Source organism: Montipora foliosa, chromosome 9 (assembly GCF_036669935.1).
Source record: "Montipora foliosa isolate CH-2021 chromosome 9, ASM3666993v2, whole genome shotgun sequence".
NCBI classification, from domain to species: Eukaryota; Metazoa; Cnidaria; class Anthozoa; order Scleractinia; family Acroporidae; genus Montipora; species Montipora foliosa.
In genome coordinates, this window is record NC_090877.1 from 31,910,771 (window position 1) to 31,928,162 (window position 17,392).

The 17,392-nt window shown below is 40.4% G+C and overlaps 2 protein-coding genes across 2 annotated transcripts in view; one reads left to right on the plus strand and one right to left on the minus strand.

The window, feature by feature from the left end:
- Positions 1–2,067: 2,067 nt before the first annotated feature.
- Positions 2,068–17,392, minus strand: part of LOC137972097 (golgin subfamily A member 4-like) — a 32,450-nt gene continuing 17,125 nt past the window's right edge. The window contains exon 4 of the mRNA XM_068818923.1: positions 2,068–8,600. Coding sequence (XP_068675024.1) covers positions 2,443–8,600 — 6,158 coding nt within the window. The 3' untranslated portion in view covers positions 2,068–2,442. The remainder of the gene's footprint in view (positions 8,601–17,392) is intronic.
- On the plus strand, positions 9,275–15,950 carry LOC137972095 (electrogenic sodium bicarbonate cotransporter 1-like). The gene is made up of 7 exons (XM_068818921.1): positions 9,275–9,572; positions 9,828–10,006; positions 10,439–10,511; positions 11,439–11,507; positions 12,077–12,250; positions 13,045–13,233; positions 13,320–15,950. Exons 1-7 carry the CDS (start codon positions 9,336–9,338, stop codon positions 13,758–13,760), a joined length of 1,362 nt encoding a protein of 453 aa, XP_068675022.1. The 5' UTR covers positions 9,275–9,335; the 3' UTR covers positions 13,761–15,950.

The following is a 17,392-nucleotide window of genomic DNA, read 5'->3' on the forward strand; positions in this document are numbered from 1 at the left end:
CCTATACTCCCAACTTCATTCCTTGTGCATCCTCTCGGGTCAAAGAGTATGTCTTTCGGGACGGGATTAGGATTTTGCAAGAGTGAACCGGACTAGCGATACTTTAACGAGAAGGGTTCGGTTTTATTTTGATGGGGGAGAAGGACGTTCGTCACGTCTTCATTATCTGCTTCCTGGTCTATGAGGATGGAATACAATACAATACATACTTAATTGACCGCTCCCCATAGGGGCTTTTCAGGGCCAATGAAACAATCAACGAAACAACAGAACACAACAACAACTGTTAAGAATCCCAACTGGCCGGAGGCAAACCAGTTGGCTATTTACAAGTGCAGCTGGGAAGTTGAACCAGGGACTACCAGGAACAAATTCAGCCAGTGGTCAGAACGGGTCTTGAACCCGGAATCTCCCGATCTCAAGCAATGGCAGCAATGTGATCACAGCAAAATAATCCTGAAGAGGTATCCGCTAAATGAAGATAAGTTAGGATAAAGTGTTTTTGTACTTATACATTAAATCAAGGTATCAAGTGTCTGCCATGTGTATTTCATGGCTTTTGGAGGTGTTACACTTGACACAAAGGATTCTCAATCAGTAGTTATTTTTGGTTAATTGTCCTTGACGTCCACGCGCTCGCTCTCAGTTATCAGAACGTAGATCCCGTTTGTCGAATGTCCCGCAAACTTTTCGGGACCGAAAGGCCAATAGGCCATTTCCGAGTTGCTGTTTGTCTTGTTTTCGAAGTGAGTCTTGGTGCTCAACTATTGTAAGGGAAATGAGTTTGATTTGCATAAGAATACGCAACTCATTTCCATTTGAATGGTTGTGCACCAGGACTCGCTTTGAAACTGAGGCATACAGCAACTCGGAAATGGGCTATTACGCAACTGCCATTTGTTTTAACAGGCTGGCCTCAGTTGATCAAAAGGTGGATAACTCTATCCACCGGATAAAGCACGATCCAGTATAGCTCAACTGGTTTCACTATGACATCCACTAGATGGTAATTAGCGCTATCCACCTTTTGAACAACTTGGGCCCGTTTCTTCTAAGTCCCGAAACTAAACCGGGCCGTTTTCGGGCGTCACAATGTTCCCTGTCCGAGCGAATGGTGCGGGGGTTTCCTTCTTGCCCCAATGCCCTCGCGCGCAAGCCGCTCTATCGCTCGCACGGCTACGAAGGCTATCCTCAGTATTCTCCTAACTACTCCCATAGATTTCTTTGTTGGCTGCTCATGAGAATTTGGTGTCATATCAGGATCATAACTTTATGCTGATAATTAGTACTCTTAGTTCTTGTCTCCCTGACAGTGTTTTGAAATAGAGAGGTGAATTTACGAGTTGATCAATCCTAGGAATCAAAGGGTCGGATACTGAGGAAATTGTGTTAAGAATAATTATACAGTCTTGAACGGGATTCGAACCCAGCTCCTATCTTAGCTCACTGTGATAGCTGCGATGATCTTCGTTTAAACTTTCATATTTTTGCTTTACGCATGCCCACTTCACTTTAGATAAAGTTCATCGTTTCAAAAGCATCGTTATTTCAATCGTTTTCGGCCCAAGCGGACTTCATTGATTACGAGGTTGAGATAATTTTTCAAGATAAATCAAATGATTTTTTTAGGAAGGTCGCTTTATTCTGAAACAAAGTGCGGTCAACGAAACATTTCGTTTATGAGAAGAGTTCATTTTTCGACGGCACTAACCTATTGCTCGTTCAGTCAAGGAATTAAGTCGTGCCCTTTCAGCGTTGGCATCAGACTGAATGTAACATGTAACAACTTCTAAATTCATTTATTTTAGGTTGCGGACCCCTTTCAAAATGAACTACTATCAGTTAAATGAAACACCAGTAAAGGGCAACCACACACTATCCGCCCGAAGTGCTATTTTTCCTATCTACTTCCAATGTTATCGTTTTCTTTTAAATATATATAAAAAGAAGGTTGCTTTTCTCCTTTACTTCAAAAGCGCTTGATAAAGGCTGTTATCTCGCTCACACGAGGCACACAAAATACTGAAATGTATGAAATATACTAACAGGTTTGCTGTTTTTTGTTGCTTTGAGGCCACTTGGTAGCAACTTTAACGGTGGACCTGAAACAAATCATGGCTACAACGAGCCTCAAACCTATCCATGCGTTGTTGAAAATTCTTGTTTCTGATCTGATAGAGTAAAACAGAACCGAAATTGGTAAGTTATCAATTAACACATTGATTCCTGGGAGTGTCAGTCTAACGAGGCCAGACTATTTTACTCGTCGTCAATGGGTTAACAACCTCTACATCCAGTCATGCACTCCCATTAATTAACATTTGAGGAAAAACCGCGAAAGTCTCCATTCTCAATAAACCACAATTAAGGCTGTCTATTGAACGTTTCATGCAATGGTCTTATAACAAAGTCCTTCGTGGTGTCCTTTTAGTTTTAAGAAATTCAATATCCAGGTTTTCTTTCTCCCGATCCTCTCTCTGACAGGATGTAATTGCTTAGAGATTTCATTTCTTTCATCTTGCTGTTTAGAAGACTCCTCAAGCGCTCCGACTCTTTTCTACTATTTTTTATGGCCTCAAGAAGTTCCTTTTCCTGCCTCGAGTCTTCAAGTCCCATGTTCATCTCTCCTCGTGTGCATAGCATGTTCTCCATTTGAGCGCATTTGAGGTCAGCATGTAGGCTTCCTAGTTCTAGGTGATAACTTTCCTTCAGCATTCGAATTTGCTCGATTAAATCAGTGATTTCTCTTGTCCTTTCTTGAAGCCGTTGTTTCATGATATCCATCACACCATTTTTCTCGCTGGTATGCGTTGCGTTTGCTTGAAGACGGAACTTCAGGTTGTCTATCTCTATGTCTTTTGATTCCATAGCAAGCTTTGATGAAATTTCATCTGCACGCCTCTGTTGTTCGTTTGCTTCTTGAATAACGCGCACTTCTAGTTCCAAGGCTTCTACTCGGTCGCGCAGAAATTTGATCTCTTTCTCGTAACGTGTGCGCAGTCTTTTCATCTTCTCTTCCTTTGACTGACTGACATTCTTCTCTTGTTCCATTTCACTCAAGACAGATTTAACCTCGCGTTCCCAGCATTCTCTTTCGATCACATAGCTTTGAAGCTTGCTGTTAGTCGACGTTAGGTCCAGTTTCAGCTCAGATTCTCGGCTGTGCTTTTGCGCCAGATCTTTCTTTAGGAATTCGTTCTCCTTTTCTGTTATTTTGGTCTTAGAAAGGGTTTCGCTAAGTTCTTTGTCCTTTTCATGTATCTCCTTTCTCAGCGATTCAGCTTCGGCTCTTAACTTGCCAATCTCAAGTTGTTTACGCACAGAATCCGAGCATGCGTCACTCTGAACCTTGACCATCTGTCGTTTAAAGTTCTCCATTTCGCGGAAGGAATTCCCTGCCTTCTCCTCTGCATTGTTTAAGTTTTCCTCCAATTTCATTAACCTTTCTGTTTTGCTCTCCTTCTGTTGTAAAGCTTTCTTCAATTCAGCCTCGAGGTTATTATTTTCGTTTTGCAGATCATTGATTTGACTTCTTAAGTTACCACTTAGCTCTTTTTCTGATTGTAACATTTCTTTTAGCTGCATCAGATCTTTTCTTGTAGTGGCCAGCTGCTGTTTCAGTATTTCATTAGTAGCTTGCAGGCTTCCCAGCTGGATCTCCAGTTCCTCGCATTTCTCTTGCCAATTCTTCATGTCATCAACTGTATTCTCCAAGTTTGAGTTTTTGTTGGCGAGGTCATCTTTCAGATCTGCAATCTGACTCTCAAGAACTTCATTCTTGTTGATTTTCTCTCGACAAACACTGTCTAATTTTGCCAATTGCTCCTCCACTCTTCCAAGTTTTGAGTAAAGCTCTATCTTATGTTCGTTTGCTTCGTCATAAAGTCTTTGCAGTTCATTAAGCTTTTCTTTGGTGGTACTGAACTCGTTTTCTTTGTCGCGGATAAGTTTTTGAGATGCTAAATCATTTTCTTCTAGCTCAAGTGTGCGCCTCTCGAACTGTAGACAATTTTCCTCCAGTGTGCGTAGCTGCTGTTGTCTTTCGTCGAGGTCGTCCTTTGCATCAACAATTTGCCTGCGTGTCGCGTTTAGCTCCTTAGCATGTCGGCCTTTCTCTTCTTCACAAGTTTTCAACTTTTCTTTTATTACGTCCAAAGCTTCTTTAGTGTTCTTCAAGTCTTTCTCAAGAAAGACCTTCTCCCTCTTTATCTCTGTCATCTCATTGTTTTTCTCTTTTTCCATTTCCACAGTTTTTAGTTTCAAACTTCCTAGGCGTTTTCTCAGTCGCTTTACTTCATTTTCCAATTTTGCGTTTTTCTTTTCCAAGTCATGCAAATGCCTCTTAAATTCAGACATACTGTTTCCCTCTTTGTGAACATGATCCTCCAAGCGCGTTATCTCCTCCAATTTAGCCGCCAGTTGTTGCTGAAGACCCCTGTTGTCATAAAAGGAGGCCAGACACGTCTTATGAAAAGAGGTCATCACATGTTTCATCGACGATTCCCGAGTTGACAGATGGTTTGCACCCACTCCATCAGTGCCTTCTTCATCCTCTCTAGCAATAAACTCTGGAAACTCTGAGAATGGGAGCTCAGCCAAGAGCTCGCCGCTGTTCGTAGCTTTCATCTTTTGAACAACCTTTAGTTTTGCTTGGGCTTCTGCTAAGAGATCTTCGACGTCAGCATTTCTTTCTTGGAGTTCCTTTTCGAGCCTTTCAACTTTTTCCAGTGTGATTCCTAATCGCTCTTTTAAGTCGTCATTCTCAGAGCTTGTTTTCGTTAAGGCATCTTTTGTTGTCATCAATTCTCCCTTAAGGCTGCAATTTTTTAGTGATAATTCGTCTAATTCGTGATCGCGTCTGGTGATATCTTCTTCGAATGCTCTTTCTTTTTCAGTCAAATACTCGCTTGTCTGTTTCAGTTCATCTTCGGTCTTTTCTAAGGACGACTTAACTTGCTCTAAGTATGTTTTCAAGTATCCACACTCATCCGTTGCTTTTTGGTGGAGAGTCTTGAGCTTGTACACTTGATCATTCCATACTGCTCTCTCGTTGTCGTTATTATCTCTCTCAGCTTGCAGCGTGAATTGAAGTTGTTGAATGCGCTGGGATACTGAGGCGTTCTGCTCTTTTATTTCTTTGTTTTCTGACCTCAACTTTTGAATAGTTCCCTCTGCGTCCGAAAGTAAGTTTTGACTTGCCCAGTATTTTTCGAATAATTCTTGTTTCTTCTCTTCGAGTGACTTGATCTTGAGCTCGTCGTTTTTGAGTTCCTCTTGCAAATCATCCAATTGCTTTTGCCTTCTGTCAAGAGCACTGTTAGTCACCGAGAGTTCTTTTTTCGCTGTTAATAACTCAGTTTTCAGATTATCTGCAGTTTCTTCATTGCTGGCAATGATAACCTCCAAGGCCTCGTTCAGGGATGAGACTTTACATGAGTTTAATTCCTTTTCTTTAAGAAGCTCTGAACAGGTTCCATGTAGTTTTGCGATTTTCTCCTCTGCCGCTATCAGTTCATTAGTAAGCTTTTTTCGTTCCTTTTCACCTGTCTCGTGGGTTTTGCAAAGAGTAGCGTATTGTTCTTTACACTGGGCCAGTTCTTCTTCCAGTCTTTTCATCTCTATTGCTTGTAACTCTGTTTCTTTCCTCAAGGTGTTTTCTGCCATCTCCACAATGCTAACTTTCTCTTCCATCTCTGAGCTGTGTTCGCGCTGCCTTTCAAGTGCCCGTTCTAACTCTTGCAGATTATTTTTGTACTTCTTGCAAATTGCCGTGTTTTCGCTAAAATCCAACTCTACCTTTTGCTTCATCTCCTTTTCTAAGTTCACCTGTTTCTTTAAGTTCTCGACATCTTTACGAGCATTCTTCAATTCTACTTGTTGCTGGTACAGTTCTTCTCGGTTTCCATACATTTCAGCCTTCGCTTCTTCTTTTTCTTTCAGGGCATCCTCTAATTTTGACTTGAAGTCTCTAATCATTGATTCTGTATTCTTCAGCTCCTGCGCGAGTACTTGCTTGTCGTTAAATTCCGTCTCTAATGTCGCAATTCTTTTTTTATCATTCCGACCTTCGTCTTTCATCGCTCGAACGCACGCTTCCAAGTTAGAAATCTTCTCTTGTGCAACCAAGAGCTCTTTTTCCAGCACTATTTTTTTCTGCTCGGTTCTTAACAGAGTGGAATCCAGAGTCGATACCTGCTGGTTAGCTCGAACCAATTCATTATGTTGTTGTTCCGCTTTGCTTTCGTATTCTCCGAACAGTGACTCCAGCTCGGTGCATTTCCTTTGTAGCTGAATTATCGACTCTCGATTCTCCAAGTTTTCTTCTTTTACGTTTTTATTTTGTTCTTTCGTTTCTTCCAACACAGTTTCCTTCTGCTTCAAATCTTCTTTCGACCTCTTAATTTCTTCACTTAGTACTCGAGATGAGACGGAGAAAGTCGACAGCTGATTGCGAAGAAGTAAGAACTCCTTATTGATAAATTCAATATCTCTCTGGCAGTCTTTCGTATCAATTTCGGGAAGCTTGGCCTCAGATCGGCAAACGTCGAGATTTCTTGTGGTTGTGCGGATACTTTGCCTCAAATTTTCCAACACCTCTTCTCTTTCTGACCAATCAACTCCTCTTTGTGCGGTTTCTTTTTCAACGTTACGTTTATCTTCTCCTTGACTGTTCTTGATAGACACTATTATTTCACGATTCGGCAAGTTGCCCATCTCATTCATCAAAGTTTCTACATTCTGTTGTTGTGTTAAGACTTTCCTTGTTGCGACGTACAAGTCATTTGTTAGAGTTTGTTGTTTTTCTTGGAATTCCTTTATCTTTGCCTCCAGTGCTTGTATAATTTGGTTTTTTTCAATGTCGTGTTTCATCACCTTGGTTTTCTCCAAGTGATTGATCTCTAATGCGGTTTCTAGCTCTTCATTCTTTAGTTTTGACTGAACAAGGCTCTTTTCCAAAGCATCAGTCTGCTTCCTGCTCTGCTCCTGCGCATTCATCAATTTTGCTACTTCAACATTAGCAAGGTTTAATTTCCGTTGCGAGTTTTCTTTCTGCTGGATAGAGTTACTGTAACGTTCTTCCATTTCCGACAAGTCTTTTTTAGCAAGCTGCAACTCTTCTTCCAGCCTACGCTTCTCTAGAGTAGCACACAAGTTCTCCTTTCGCATTTCCTCCACAGATTGGTCGGCTTTTTCTTGTTTTTCCTCCATCGATGTTAAGCAATTCTTTGTTCTCTCCAACTCATTCCGCACAGCTTCAAAGCTAGTAACAGCATCATTCTTCTGAGCCTCTATAATCTTCAAATTCACCCTCTCGTTATCAGCAGCTTCTTTTAGCTTCTTGTTATGTCGCTCAGCTTCAGAAACCACCATTTCAATCTCACACTTTGCTTGTGTCAGAGCGATTACATCTGTGCGCAACTTCTCGTTTTCAACTTGGAATGCATCGCTTGTGGTCTCAATCTCGGCCATCTTATCTTGGAAATACCTTAGCTTGTTCTCCAATTTTTCGTTTTCTTCATTAGCCCTCAGTAGATCATTTTTCAGATTTTCCGCTTCTTCTGAGGAAATCTCATTTGATTTTTCCAGCTTTGCGATTGTGCATTTCATTGCGTTCGATCTCAATTCAACGTCCTCAAGTTCTTCAAGTTTCGTTGTCATTTTCTTAATCGCCTCTTCGAAGCTTTTGTTTTGATCTTCAAGAGTTCTCTTTTGTTCTTCCAGCTTAACAATTGTAGCACTTTTTAACTCGTCACGAACTATCACTGCCTGGAGCTCTTCTTTCAATTCCTTCCTCATTTTCTCGGATTCCAAGTACTGAGTGAGGTGTTTTTGTAAGTCTCCGTTTGCCAGTTGTAAATCTGCGAGTTCCGCCTGAAGATTAGAAGCCAAGACTTCTAAATCTGTCTTATTCTTCAGTAACGTGTCCAACATTTCTTCTACGGTTGCTATGGGAACAGTTCCCTGTGCCGAAGAATAATTTTCGTCAGAATTGACAGACGGAGATAACAATTTGGTTGCGATGATTTGCAGGGTGTTCTTGTGTAAAGTGCTTTCATCGATCAACCTTCGCGAGAGGTCTTCAAATCTCTTCCTCTGGGACGCTTCATGTTCCAGTTTTTCCGTTACCGATTTCGAGTGCAGCTCTAATGATTTCTCTTTGTTTTCATGCATCTCAATTTTCCCCTGTAACTCTGTGAACTCTTTTGTGCGGTTCTCAAGCTCTGACTTCAAGAGGTCGGCTTGTGAGGATACAACGGACAAGCTGCGCTCTGCACTCACAATCTTGTTTTTTGCATGTTGTAATTCGTTCTCCAGCATCTTGGCCTTCTCTTCTAGGCTAACAACACTCTTCCCTTTCACAGCGACGTCACTTTTCAGCATCTCATTCACTTCAATTAGATGCCGCATTTCACCCTCGATTTTTTCCTTACGCACAGTTAAATCGTAAAGCTTACTGCGCATAGCTTCGTTCTCCCGGACAACTGCTTTGAAGTTTTCGATCATCGACGGCATTTTGCATAACAAGCCCGTGTCTTGCTCACCGAAGCTATCCGCAGAAAATGCATTATCAGAGGCTACAGATGTTGGGCTGTTAGGACCTGAACTGAAATCAAAAGCAGCACCGGCTACTTTGTGCACCAGAAATTTTGATTTGCCATCTAAAGAAATTTATACATTTTTTTTCAACTCTTGAGGCTTATTTAAGTGATCATTCTCTTGTGGTTTTCTGATTTTATGGAAGGAAACAACTAGCAACCTGTGTAGAAAGTACTGTGCAAGAACTTTCCATGGTGTTGACAGCTAACTTGCAAAATATAAATGCGCAACTGTCACAAAGCCATTGCAATTCACACGTGCGTTGATACTTTGAAAATGGATGGTCAGCGAAAAAAGCAATCTCTTGGTTACTTCTCATGTCAATCGAAGAAGACAAAATCTAGTGAAAATGGTGATTTAAGACGGAAACAAAGTATTTTTGAACTAATTTTAGCATCAATGTCTGGCTAAAAAATGTTACTCAAATATGCCCCACAGTGCTGGAAAACACATCTCAGAGCATTACAAATTTCAAAATTTTCCAGGGGAGCATGCACCCTGACCCCCTAGTAGTAATTTGGCTATAAATTACTTCAGCCGCCTACTCAGTTCAGGTCATACACCTATTAAAGTTTCTAATGACAACCCTGATGCATACTTAACAATTATGCAGTAATTCAATCTACACTACAGAATTTACTAACTAAGGATGCCATACAATAATATTATTAAAACAAATTTTGTTCTCTCATCAGGTCCGTGCAGTAATATCTGACTTTGCCATTCTCATTGCTATCATGGTGATGGTGGGAATAGATCTTGCGTTTGCTGTCAACACACCAAAGCTTGACATTCCATTGAAATTCCAGCCAACAGCCCATGAAAAGAGGGGCTGGATTGTTCCACCACTGGGTAAGAATCCTGTATGGACCATTCCTGCTGCAGCTATTCCAGCTTTGCTTGCTACTATCTTGGTTTTCATGGATCAGCAGATCACAGCACTGATTGTGAACAGACGAGAACACAAGCTTAAGGTAATGTAAGCTTTTTGTATCCATACCAACAACTGGCTCGTAATAATATTATTTTTGGTTTCAGAATGGAACATGTGCCTAAAATTTCACACCAGTGAACAGACAGCCCCCTGCTTTTCCATCCTCCATATTCTTATGGTTCTTCACTAGTTACTCTATGTGCCAAAATTGTTAAGGTCCAATAAATACCTAATTAAAATAATTATATTGTTATTCTCTCTCCTCACCAAGTTAGCTTTTTTTGTTGCTTTGCAGAAAGGAGCTGGTTATCATCTTGATCTACTTCTTGTTGCCATTATCATTGGTATTTGTTCATTGCTTGGTTTACCCTGGGTGGTAGCGGCAACTGTGCTGTCTGTTGGCCATGTACAGAGCTTGTTTGTGGAATCACAATGTACAGCTCCTGGTGAAAAAACTCAGTTTCTTGGTGTAAGGTATGACCTTTTTTCACGAGTAGAGAGGAACGGTAAAATAGTAACAGTCAGTATAAAATTATAACAAGAAGTTACGTTCTGGATGCTTACTTAAGCATTGGGTTGACAAGCACTTTCAGTAAGAGCTGAGCAATGAGGTTTCACTTGACTACCAGAGTTTTAGGTTTATGTCAGAAAATGGCAGTGAAAAACAAATAGCTATTAACCCACTGCAGCTAATAATATTGTCATGTTGCAGTCTGCCAACTTTTATTAAGGGTGTGATATTAATTAGTTAATTGATTAATTATGTTAACTTAATCGGGCTTTCACCAACCTTTCAACTGGCCCTAGATTTTGAGGAAAGTGCTGTAGGAAGGATATGCCTACAAATATATACATAAACGTGTTTTTACCAAATTGTAACCTGTTTATGCATTCTGTTTTATTCAGGGAACAGCGTGTTACTGGTACTTTCATATTCGTCCTTATTGGCTTGACTGTTTTCATTGCACCAATATTGAAGGTAAGTTACAAGGTTACTTTGGGTAACGGTATTTGTATCAGGCAGCATTTACACGAATGCAGTTTCATTTGCAACCACATTATCTTCAAAGTAGCCCATGACTGCAGACGTATTTCCGGAAATACATCTGCGCTCAAAGGCTATCTTCAAAGGGGTTACGCCTTCTTCACAACACTTATCAGGACTGTGACCGAAATAGAAAAGTGGAGCCTTTTGAAAACTATACAGGTCCATATGTCGTGTGGCTGCGTCATTTTGAATACAGTTACTATGTTTGCACAATATTTGCAATGCATTCGTCTGTGATGGGTGCCAGGGAACAAGATCGGCGTGACCTTAATTTGGTGGTTCTGTGTAAAGGCTTTCGTACCGCGTTGATTTTGATGTGGTGTCGCAGTCGGGAAGCTGTGTCAATGTGAAATGGCATTCATGTAAACGCTGCCTTAGCAGTGACTCAGTGTGATGAAAAGAATTATGATTGTCTGGCATTGGACTAATGGGCAGGAGATGGTGGCTTTAACTCCAGCTGCATTCAGCACTCAGGGTCTTTAAAATGACTGAGGAGAAAGTTCTGCCTCTTTTATCTTATCTGCTTCTAGCGGATGTAGTTGTCTTGAAGATGGGACAATAATCCATAGGTCCTGATTCAAAACATTTTAAGTTCCATGTGATTGTTTTGTTCACAAACTCTTCGGCCCTGAGGTCTTGTATAAGGTGGGCATCACCTTAAGGTAGGGAACTCAAGTCCTTTTGAAAAAAGGCAAAACCAAAGGAAATAACCCCGTATTCTGTCTAACTGTCAGACAAGGAACTACATGTATGCGCACAATCAGTGCAAGGTTGTCTGTCAATGCATGATGATGATAAACAGAAGTTTAATTGTGTAATTTTCTGATTTCTCATAATTCTTGTTTTTTTTTTGTCAAGTTTGTCCCTATGCCAGTTCTGTTTGGACTTTTCTTCTACATGGGATTTTCTGCACTTAGAGGATTACAGGTAGGTAGACTTAAATACATACGATTGTCGAACTTGGGACACATACACTGTAGTAAAAATAAAGAAACCCTGTTTGTACAGTTAAGCAAATTATACACGTACCTGTGATTTGTCAAGATTGATCTTTCTGGGACGGTATTTAAAAAGTACTATTTAAATTAAGAAACACACCATCATAAAAGAACCGATCTAAAGGAAGACATCTTGTAGTTTATGTACTTGACATTGTGGAGTTGAATTCAGGACAAACAACAACAACAACAAATCCAGTTGATGGGCAAAGTGGATTATTCCATCAGCCAGACTACTGGAACACGTCCTCTCTTTAAGGATCTAGGAGTTTTGAGCTGACGAAAGGCTTTTCAAGTTCTACAATGTAGTTAAGCACTGCTTTGATCCAGTACTTGTATATATCTCATTCATGTCTCGCCGCTAAGGTTTTTACAAATATTTGTATAAATGACCCAGGCTCAGATATACAGGTACAAATGAAGGAGTTATTTCTTTGATCATAGACTTATTTTTTGTTCCCTTGCATTAATAATCTGTTTTCTATATCTCGTTGACAGTTTTTTGAAAGAATTAAAATCATCTTCATGCCAGTCAAGCATCAGCCTGATCTAATGTATTTGCGACAAGTTCCTCTTAAGAGAATTCACATCTTCACATTTATCCAGCTGTTTTGTTTGGCAGTGCTCTGGGCCATCAAATCTACTCCTGCTGCTCTCATCTTCCCTGTTATGGTATGTATTATTTTGGGATTTGAATACATTTCACCAAAATTTCCAACAAGTCGGTCATTAGATACAAATTAATTTGTGCAAAATGTCCTGTGAAATCATACAGTACACAGACTACCAAACTGCCAAAGTTTTTTAAACAATCCCATATATAAAGATGAGTTTAAAAGACCAAATACTATGTGAAAAACTTGGAGTCTGTCCTGTTACGTAATACACTATCTCGGGTTTTGCTTTAGTTAAGTAAAATTTACCAGTTCGCTCTGACGAAGAATTAACGCTCGAAATCACCTTTCAAATTTCTCTACGGTGGTCAATTTACCATATCATTTCGGGTGATTGACAAATTTCTCTGTTTCATTTTCCCACCGACCCAGCACCACAGTTTCTTTATAAATAGGCCATTTCCGAGTTCATGTCTGCCTTCTCTTGAAAGCGAGTCTAAGTGCGAAGTTTTTGTGATGGTAATTAGTTCTACTTTACATATGAATGAAAACTAATTTTCATAACAAAAACTTCGCACTTAGACTCGCTTTGAAGAGGAGGCAGACATGAACTCGGAAATGACCTATTAAACCCCTTTATCGAGCTTGAAAGAAAGGCTCGTCGTTGGGGACACTGTAAACTAAAATCAACAAATTAACGCAAATCCGAGTCTGGGAATCGAACTCGGGCCACATTTGTGGGAGGCGAGTGCTCTCACCACTGCGCCATCCCTGCCCCCCCCCCCCCCCCTATACAGTTGTGCTCCCTTTGGCAGTCAAATAATCTGGCATTTTAAAAACATTGTCTTGTAGGTATTGATGTTGGTCGCTGTTCGCAAAGTTATGGAAAAAATTTTCACCCTCCATGAACTCGAGGTTCTGGATGACTTGATGCCGGAGAACATAAAGAAACAAAAAGCAGAACTGGAAGCAAAAAAGAAGAAAGACGACAGCTTTGACTATGATGATGACGATGGTGATGATGATGCAGATGGCAGAAAGGTTGGTTCATGAATGCGCTTGTGTTTTACTGTGCGCCATTCATCTGTGAGCATTCAAATTGTCTAATTATGTGTGATGTGTCTTAGGATACGCCTGGAAAAGAATTGAATGGCAGTGCGCCTCATGTTGAAGCCCCGATGAATATCACAGAGGAGATGTGCAAAACATCATTGTGGAAGACATTTGTGAAGGATGGCTCCACCAAAAAGCCTCAGAGTCGTAAAAGCAAGTCCCCCGACAAACACAAGCACAAGCACAGACATCACCACAAGAGCAAACACAGTAGTAGACACAGAAGAGAACGTGATGCAGATGATGGGCAAGAGGGACTATGGATGATGAGCAAGAAAGACGAAGAGGAAGATGGTGAACTCAGTGATGCAGAGTTGCAGAGAAAACTATCGACAATTAGTGAAGATAAACCAGGTGATGTAGTCATTGATATGGATCAGATTCAGGACTCTCTGCTGGAAGAGGCTGAAGAGGATGAAACTGCAGACAAGGCGGATGCAGAAGCCAAATGCTAAACAATAGCATTGCTGCGGCAACGTCATCCTTAATTGACAGGGAAACAATACAAAGCTCAAATTTCGATGGCTTCGGAAAATCAGCCATGCAATCGTTTATTTTTACCCAACCGACATACATGGAATTGTTTTACATTAATTTTTATAATTTAAACCCTTTCGCTGACATGTATGTAGTATTGTTTAGCCTTTTAGTAAATTAACCGATTTGTGCCTTAGCTCTAATGAGAGGAAATAATTTAATAAGCTAAGGGCCTAACGTTTAAGTAAGCAATTAGAATGGCATTCAGCTGTTTCAAGAATTTCTCTGTAGAAACTAGATCGCAGACAAATGAAACAGGTTGGGTATACAGACCCTGGGAAGTTAACAAAACATGGAGTATTAGAGACAAGTGTTGTGCTGTAGGGTAAAAAGATAACGAACTTGTTAGAAGAATGTTGGATGTTTTTTTGTTTTTCTTGTTTTTTTTTTTTTAATTAAGCCAGATCATGAACGAGAAGATTTTCGTAAATGAGTAAGATAAGAAATGAGGGTAACAAACACCACGCAGTCAACGTTTGGTTATTATTTTAAGGGTGAGGGAAACAGCCAAAACATCGCTTAAGTTCTATTTAAGCTTTTCCAGGACTTAAGATGATTATAACAGCGTTCAATAAATTTGGGTATTTTTGTATTTTTACCACTTTGAGGAAAATAGGGGCGGGCCCTCTAATGGTTCCAAGCAGCAGCTCATGACCTTCAAGCGTTTAACTCCTCAGAGCTGGGATTTTTTTGAGTTTAAGAATTTCCTTATTTGGATGTAACGTAGCTCGTGCATTTCCCGATCGTGTAGCTTCGGTTTTATTTGTGTCCATATTTGGGCGTAGAATTGGTGTTCTAAAATCCCCAGCTTTGTTCCAAGGAAAAGAGTTGCAAGTTGCATGCTTCAAGGCCATGAGCTTCTGTTCCAAGCTATAAGATGTAATATCATTCCCTTATCAACGTTTCTGGTGTTTCCGACCAAAAAAGGGGTTCAGAATAGAGATTGATTTTCATCGCTTAATTTAAGTAACAAACGGGGAAATGATGTAATATTCCGAAGCATACATGAAAGAATGGACTTGATTTTGAAGTCTGAACAGTTACTTCCGGTCCGGGGAAACCTTTGTGACTTAATTGCATGTCTTTATTGTTTCTCAATTTAGGCTTGAGTAAAGTCGGCAAATGCAACTGATTGTTAAAGCAGTCGTGCCTCTTCAATGGGAATTATCAATTTTTTTTAAAGGGAAAAACCCTATTTAAGACTATTCATGGTTTCATTCCTTGCAAGTAACGAAAATTTCAGATCGCATTGCAACTGCAGGTTGGCAATCAGACAGTTCGATTCTCTCTGGTTTGAACAAATTTGAATGTAGCGTTGAAAGTTACGGTTTAAAAGCCAGATTCAGATGGATCTTTGAATCATAACTTTCTAAGCTTCAATCAGATTTATTCAAACCCGAGTAGAATTGTAGTTTGTAAACACTGAAACGATTTATTTATTTCGAAGACGTGCTATGATTTGCGCTGACGCAAATCACTCGCTTGTAAAGATACTTAAGTATGTGATGAAAAGAACTTGATTATTTTCTGGAGGTTTTAGGACGTTCATTTGATGAATACAACTGCATGATCTTCGTACTTTGCAATCACTTGAGCATTTAAAGTTCACCATTGTCTCTACTCTGGCATAAACAGACGACAAACTAAGGACGCTTTCCTTTTGACAGAAGTGACCGGCCAGACCGAGCATTTGGAAGGAATAACTCTACAACGCTTTCAAATTAACACACTTCGAGGATGATATATACTCCTACAGAAGAATACGAGGGATTATCATGCAAGTGTTACTTCAAATTGTTGCATTTTCTTTGCAAACTGACGGGTCTGGCCGGCCAGTTCTGATAAAAGGAAAGCGCCATAAGTTAGCCCTTTACAAGGATATGTCAGTACACTGCATTTTCGACATTTAGTTCCTATTTGTGAGTGTAACTGTAAGTGTGGAAGCCTGTAGCCTCACTGTGACTGATTTATGGAAACGGGGGTTCAAGCTGTACCTTTTACCGAAATAGTCTTGAATTCCGGTAATGTAGTCTCTATTTAAACTGTTTAGGAAACATTGTAAATCAACCAAATGAGACAAATAAAATAAGTTTGCTAGTTTTTGATAAGGCTGTTGTAACATTTACTTTCATTCAATAATCCCTAGTTATTTCCAGTTTTAGTTGTGTATGTCTTCCCTACACATCTAGGAATGTGCGGTGAATAAAAGATTTCAAGTTTTCATTCCTATACTCCCAACTTCATTCCTTGTGCATCCTCTCGGGTCAAAGAGTATGTCTTTCGGGACGGGATTAGGATTTTGCAAGAGTGAACCGGACTAGCGATACTTTAACGAGAAGGGTTCGGTTTTATTTTGATGGGGGAGAAGGACGTTCGTCACGTCTTCATTATCTGCTTCCTGGTCTATGAGGATGGAATACAATACAATACATACTTAATTGACCGCTCCCCATAGGGGCTTTTCAGGGCCAATGAAACAATCAACGAAACAACAGAACACAACAACAACTGTTAAGAATCCCAACTGGCCGGAGGCAAACCAGTTGGCTATTTACAAGTGCAGCTGGGAAGTTGAACCAGGGACTACCAGGAACAAATTCAGCCAGTGGTCAGAACGGGTCTTGAACCCGGAATCTCCCGATCTCAAGCAATGGCAGCAATGTGATCACAGCAAAATAATCCTGAAGAGGTATCCGCTAAATGAAGATAAGTTAGGATAAAGTGTTTTTGTACTTATACATTAAATCAAGGTATCAAGTGTCTGCCATGTGTATTTCATGGCTTTTGGAGGTGTTACACTTGACACAAAGGATTCTCAATCAGTAGTTATTTTTGGTTAATTGTCCTTGACGTCCACGCGCTCGCTCTCAGTTATCAGAACGTAGATCCCGTTTGTCGAATGTCCCGCAAACTTTTCGGGACCGAAAGGCCAATAGGCCATTTCCGAGTTGCTGTTTGTCTTGTTTTCGAAGTGAGTCTTGGTGCTCAACTATTGTAAGGGAAATGAGTTTGATTTGCATAAGAATACGCAACTCATTTCCATTTGAATGGTTGTGCACCAGGACTCGCTTTGAAACTGAGGCATACAGCAACTCGGAAATGGGCTATTACGCAACTGCCATTTGTTTTAACAGGCTGGCCTCAGTTGATCAAAAGGTGGATAACTCTATCCACCGGATAAAGCACGATCCAGTATAGCTCAACTGGTTTCACTATGACATCCACTAGATGGTAATTAGCGCTATCCACCTTTTGAACAACTTGGGCCCGTTTCTTCTAAGTCCCGAAACTAAACCGGGCCGTTTTCGGGCGTCACAATGTTCCCTGTCCGAGCGAATGGTGCGGGGGTTTCCTTCTTGCCCCAATGCCCTCGCGCGCAAGCCGCTCTATCGCTCGCACGGCTACGAAGGCTATCCTCAGTATTCTCCTAACTACTCCCATAGATTTCTTTGTTGGCTGCTCATGAGAATTTGGTGTCATATCAGGATCATAACTTTATGCTGATAATTAGTACTCTTAGTTCTTGTCTCCCTGACAGTGTTTTGAAATA

Coding starts and splice junctions, on each gene's coding strand:
- LOC137972095 (XM_068818921.1), top strand. CDS start 9,336: ATGGTGATGGTGGGAATAGATCTTGCGTTTGCTGTCAACACACCAAAG. Junction 10,007..10,438: donor ACTCAGTTTCTTGGTGTAAG/GTATGACCTTTT, acceptor TGTTTTATTCAG/GGAACAGCGTGTTACTGGTA. Junction 11,508..12,076: donor CTGCACTTAGAGGATTACAG/GTAGGTAGACTT, acceptor TCTCGTTGACAG/TTTTTTGAAAGAATTAAAAT.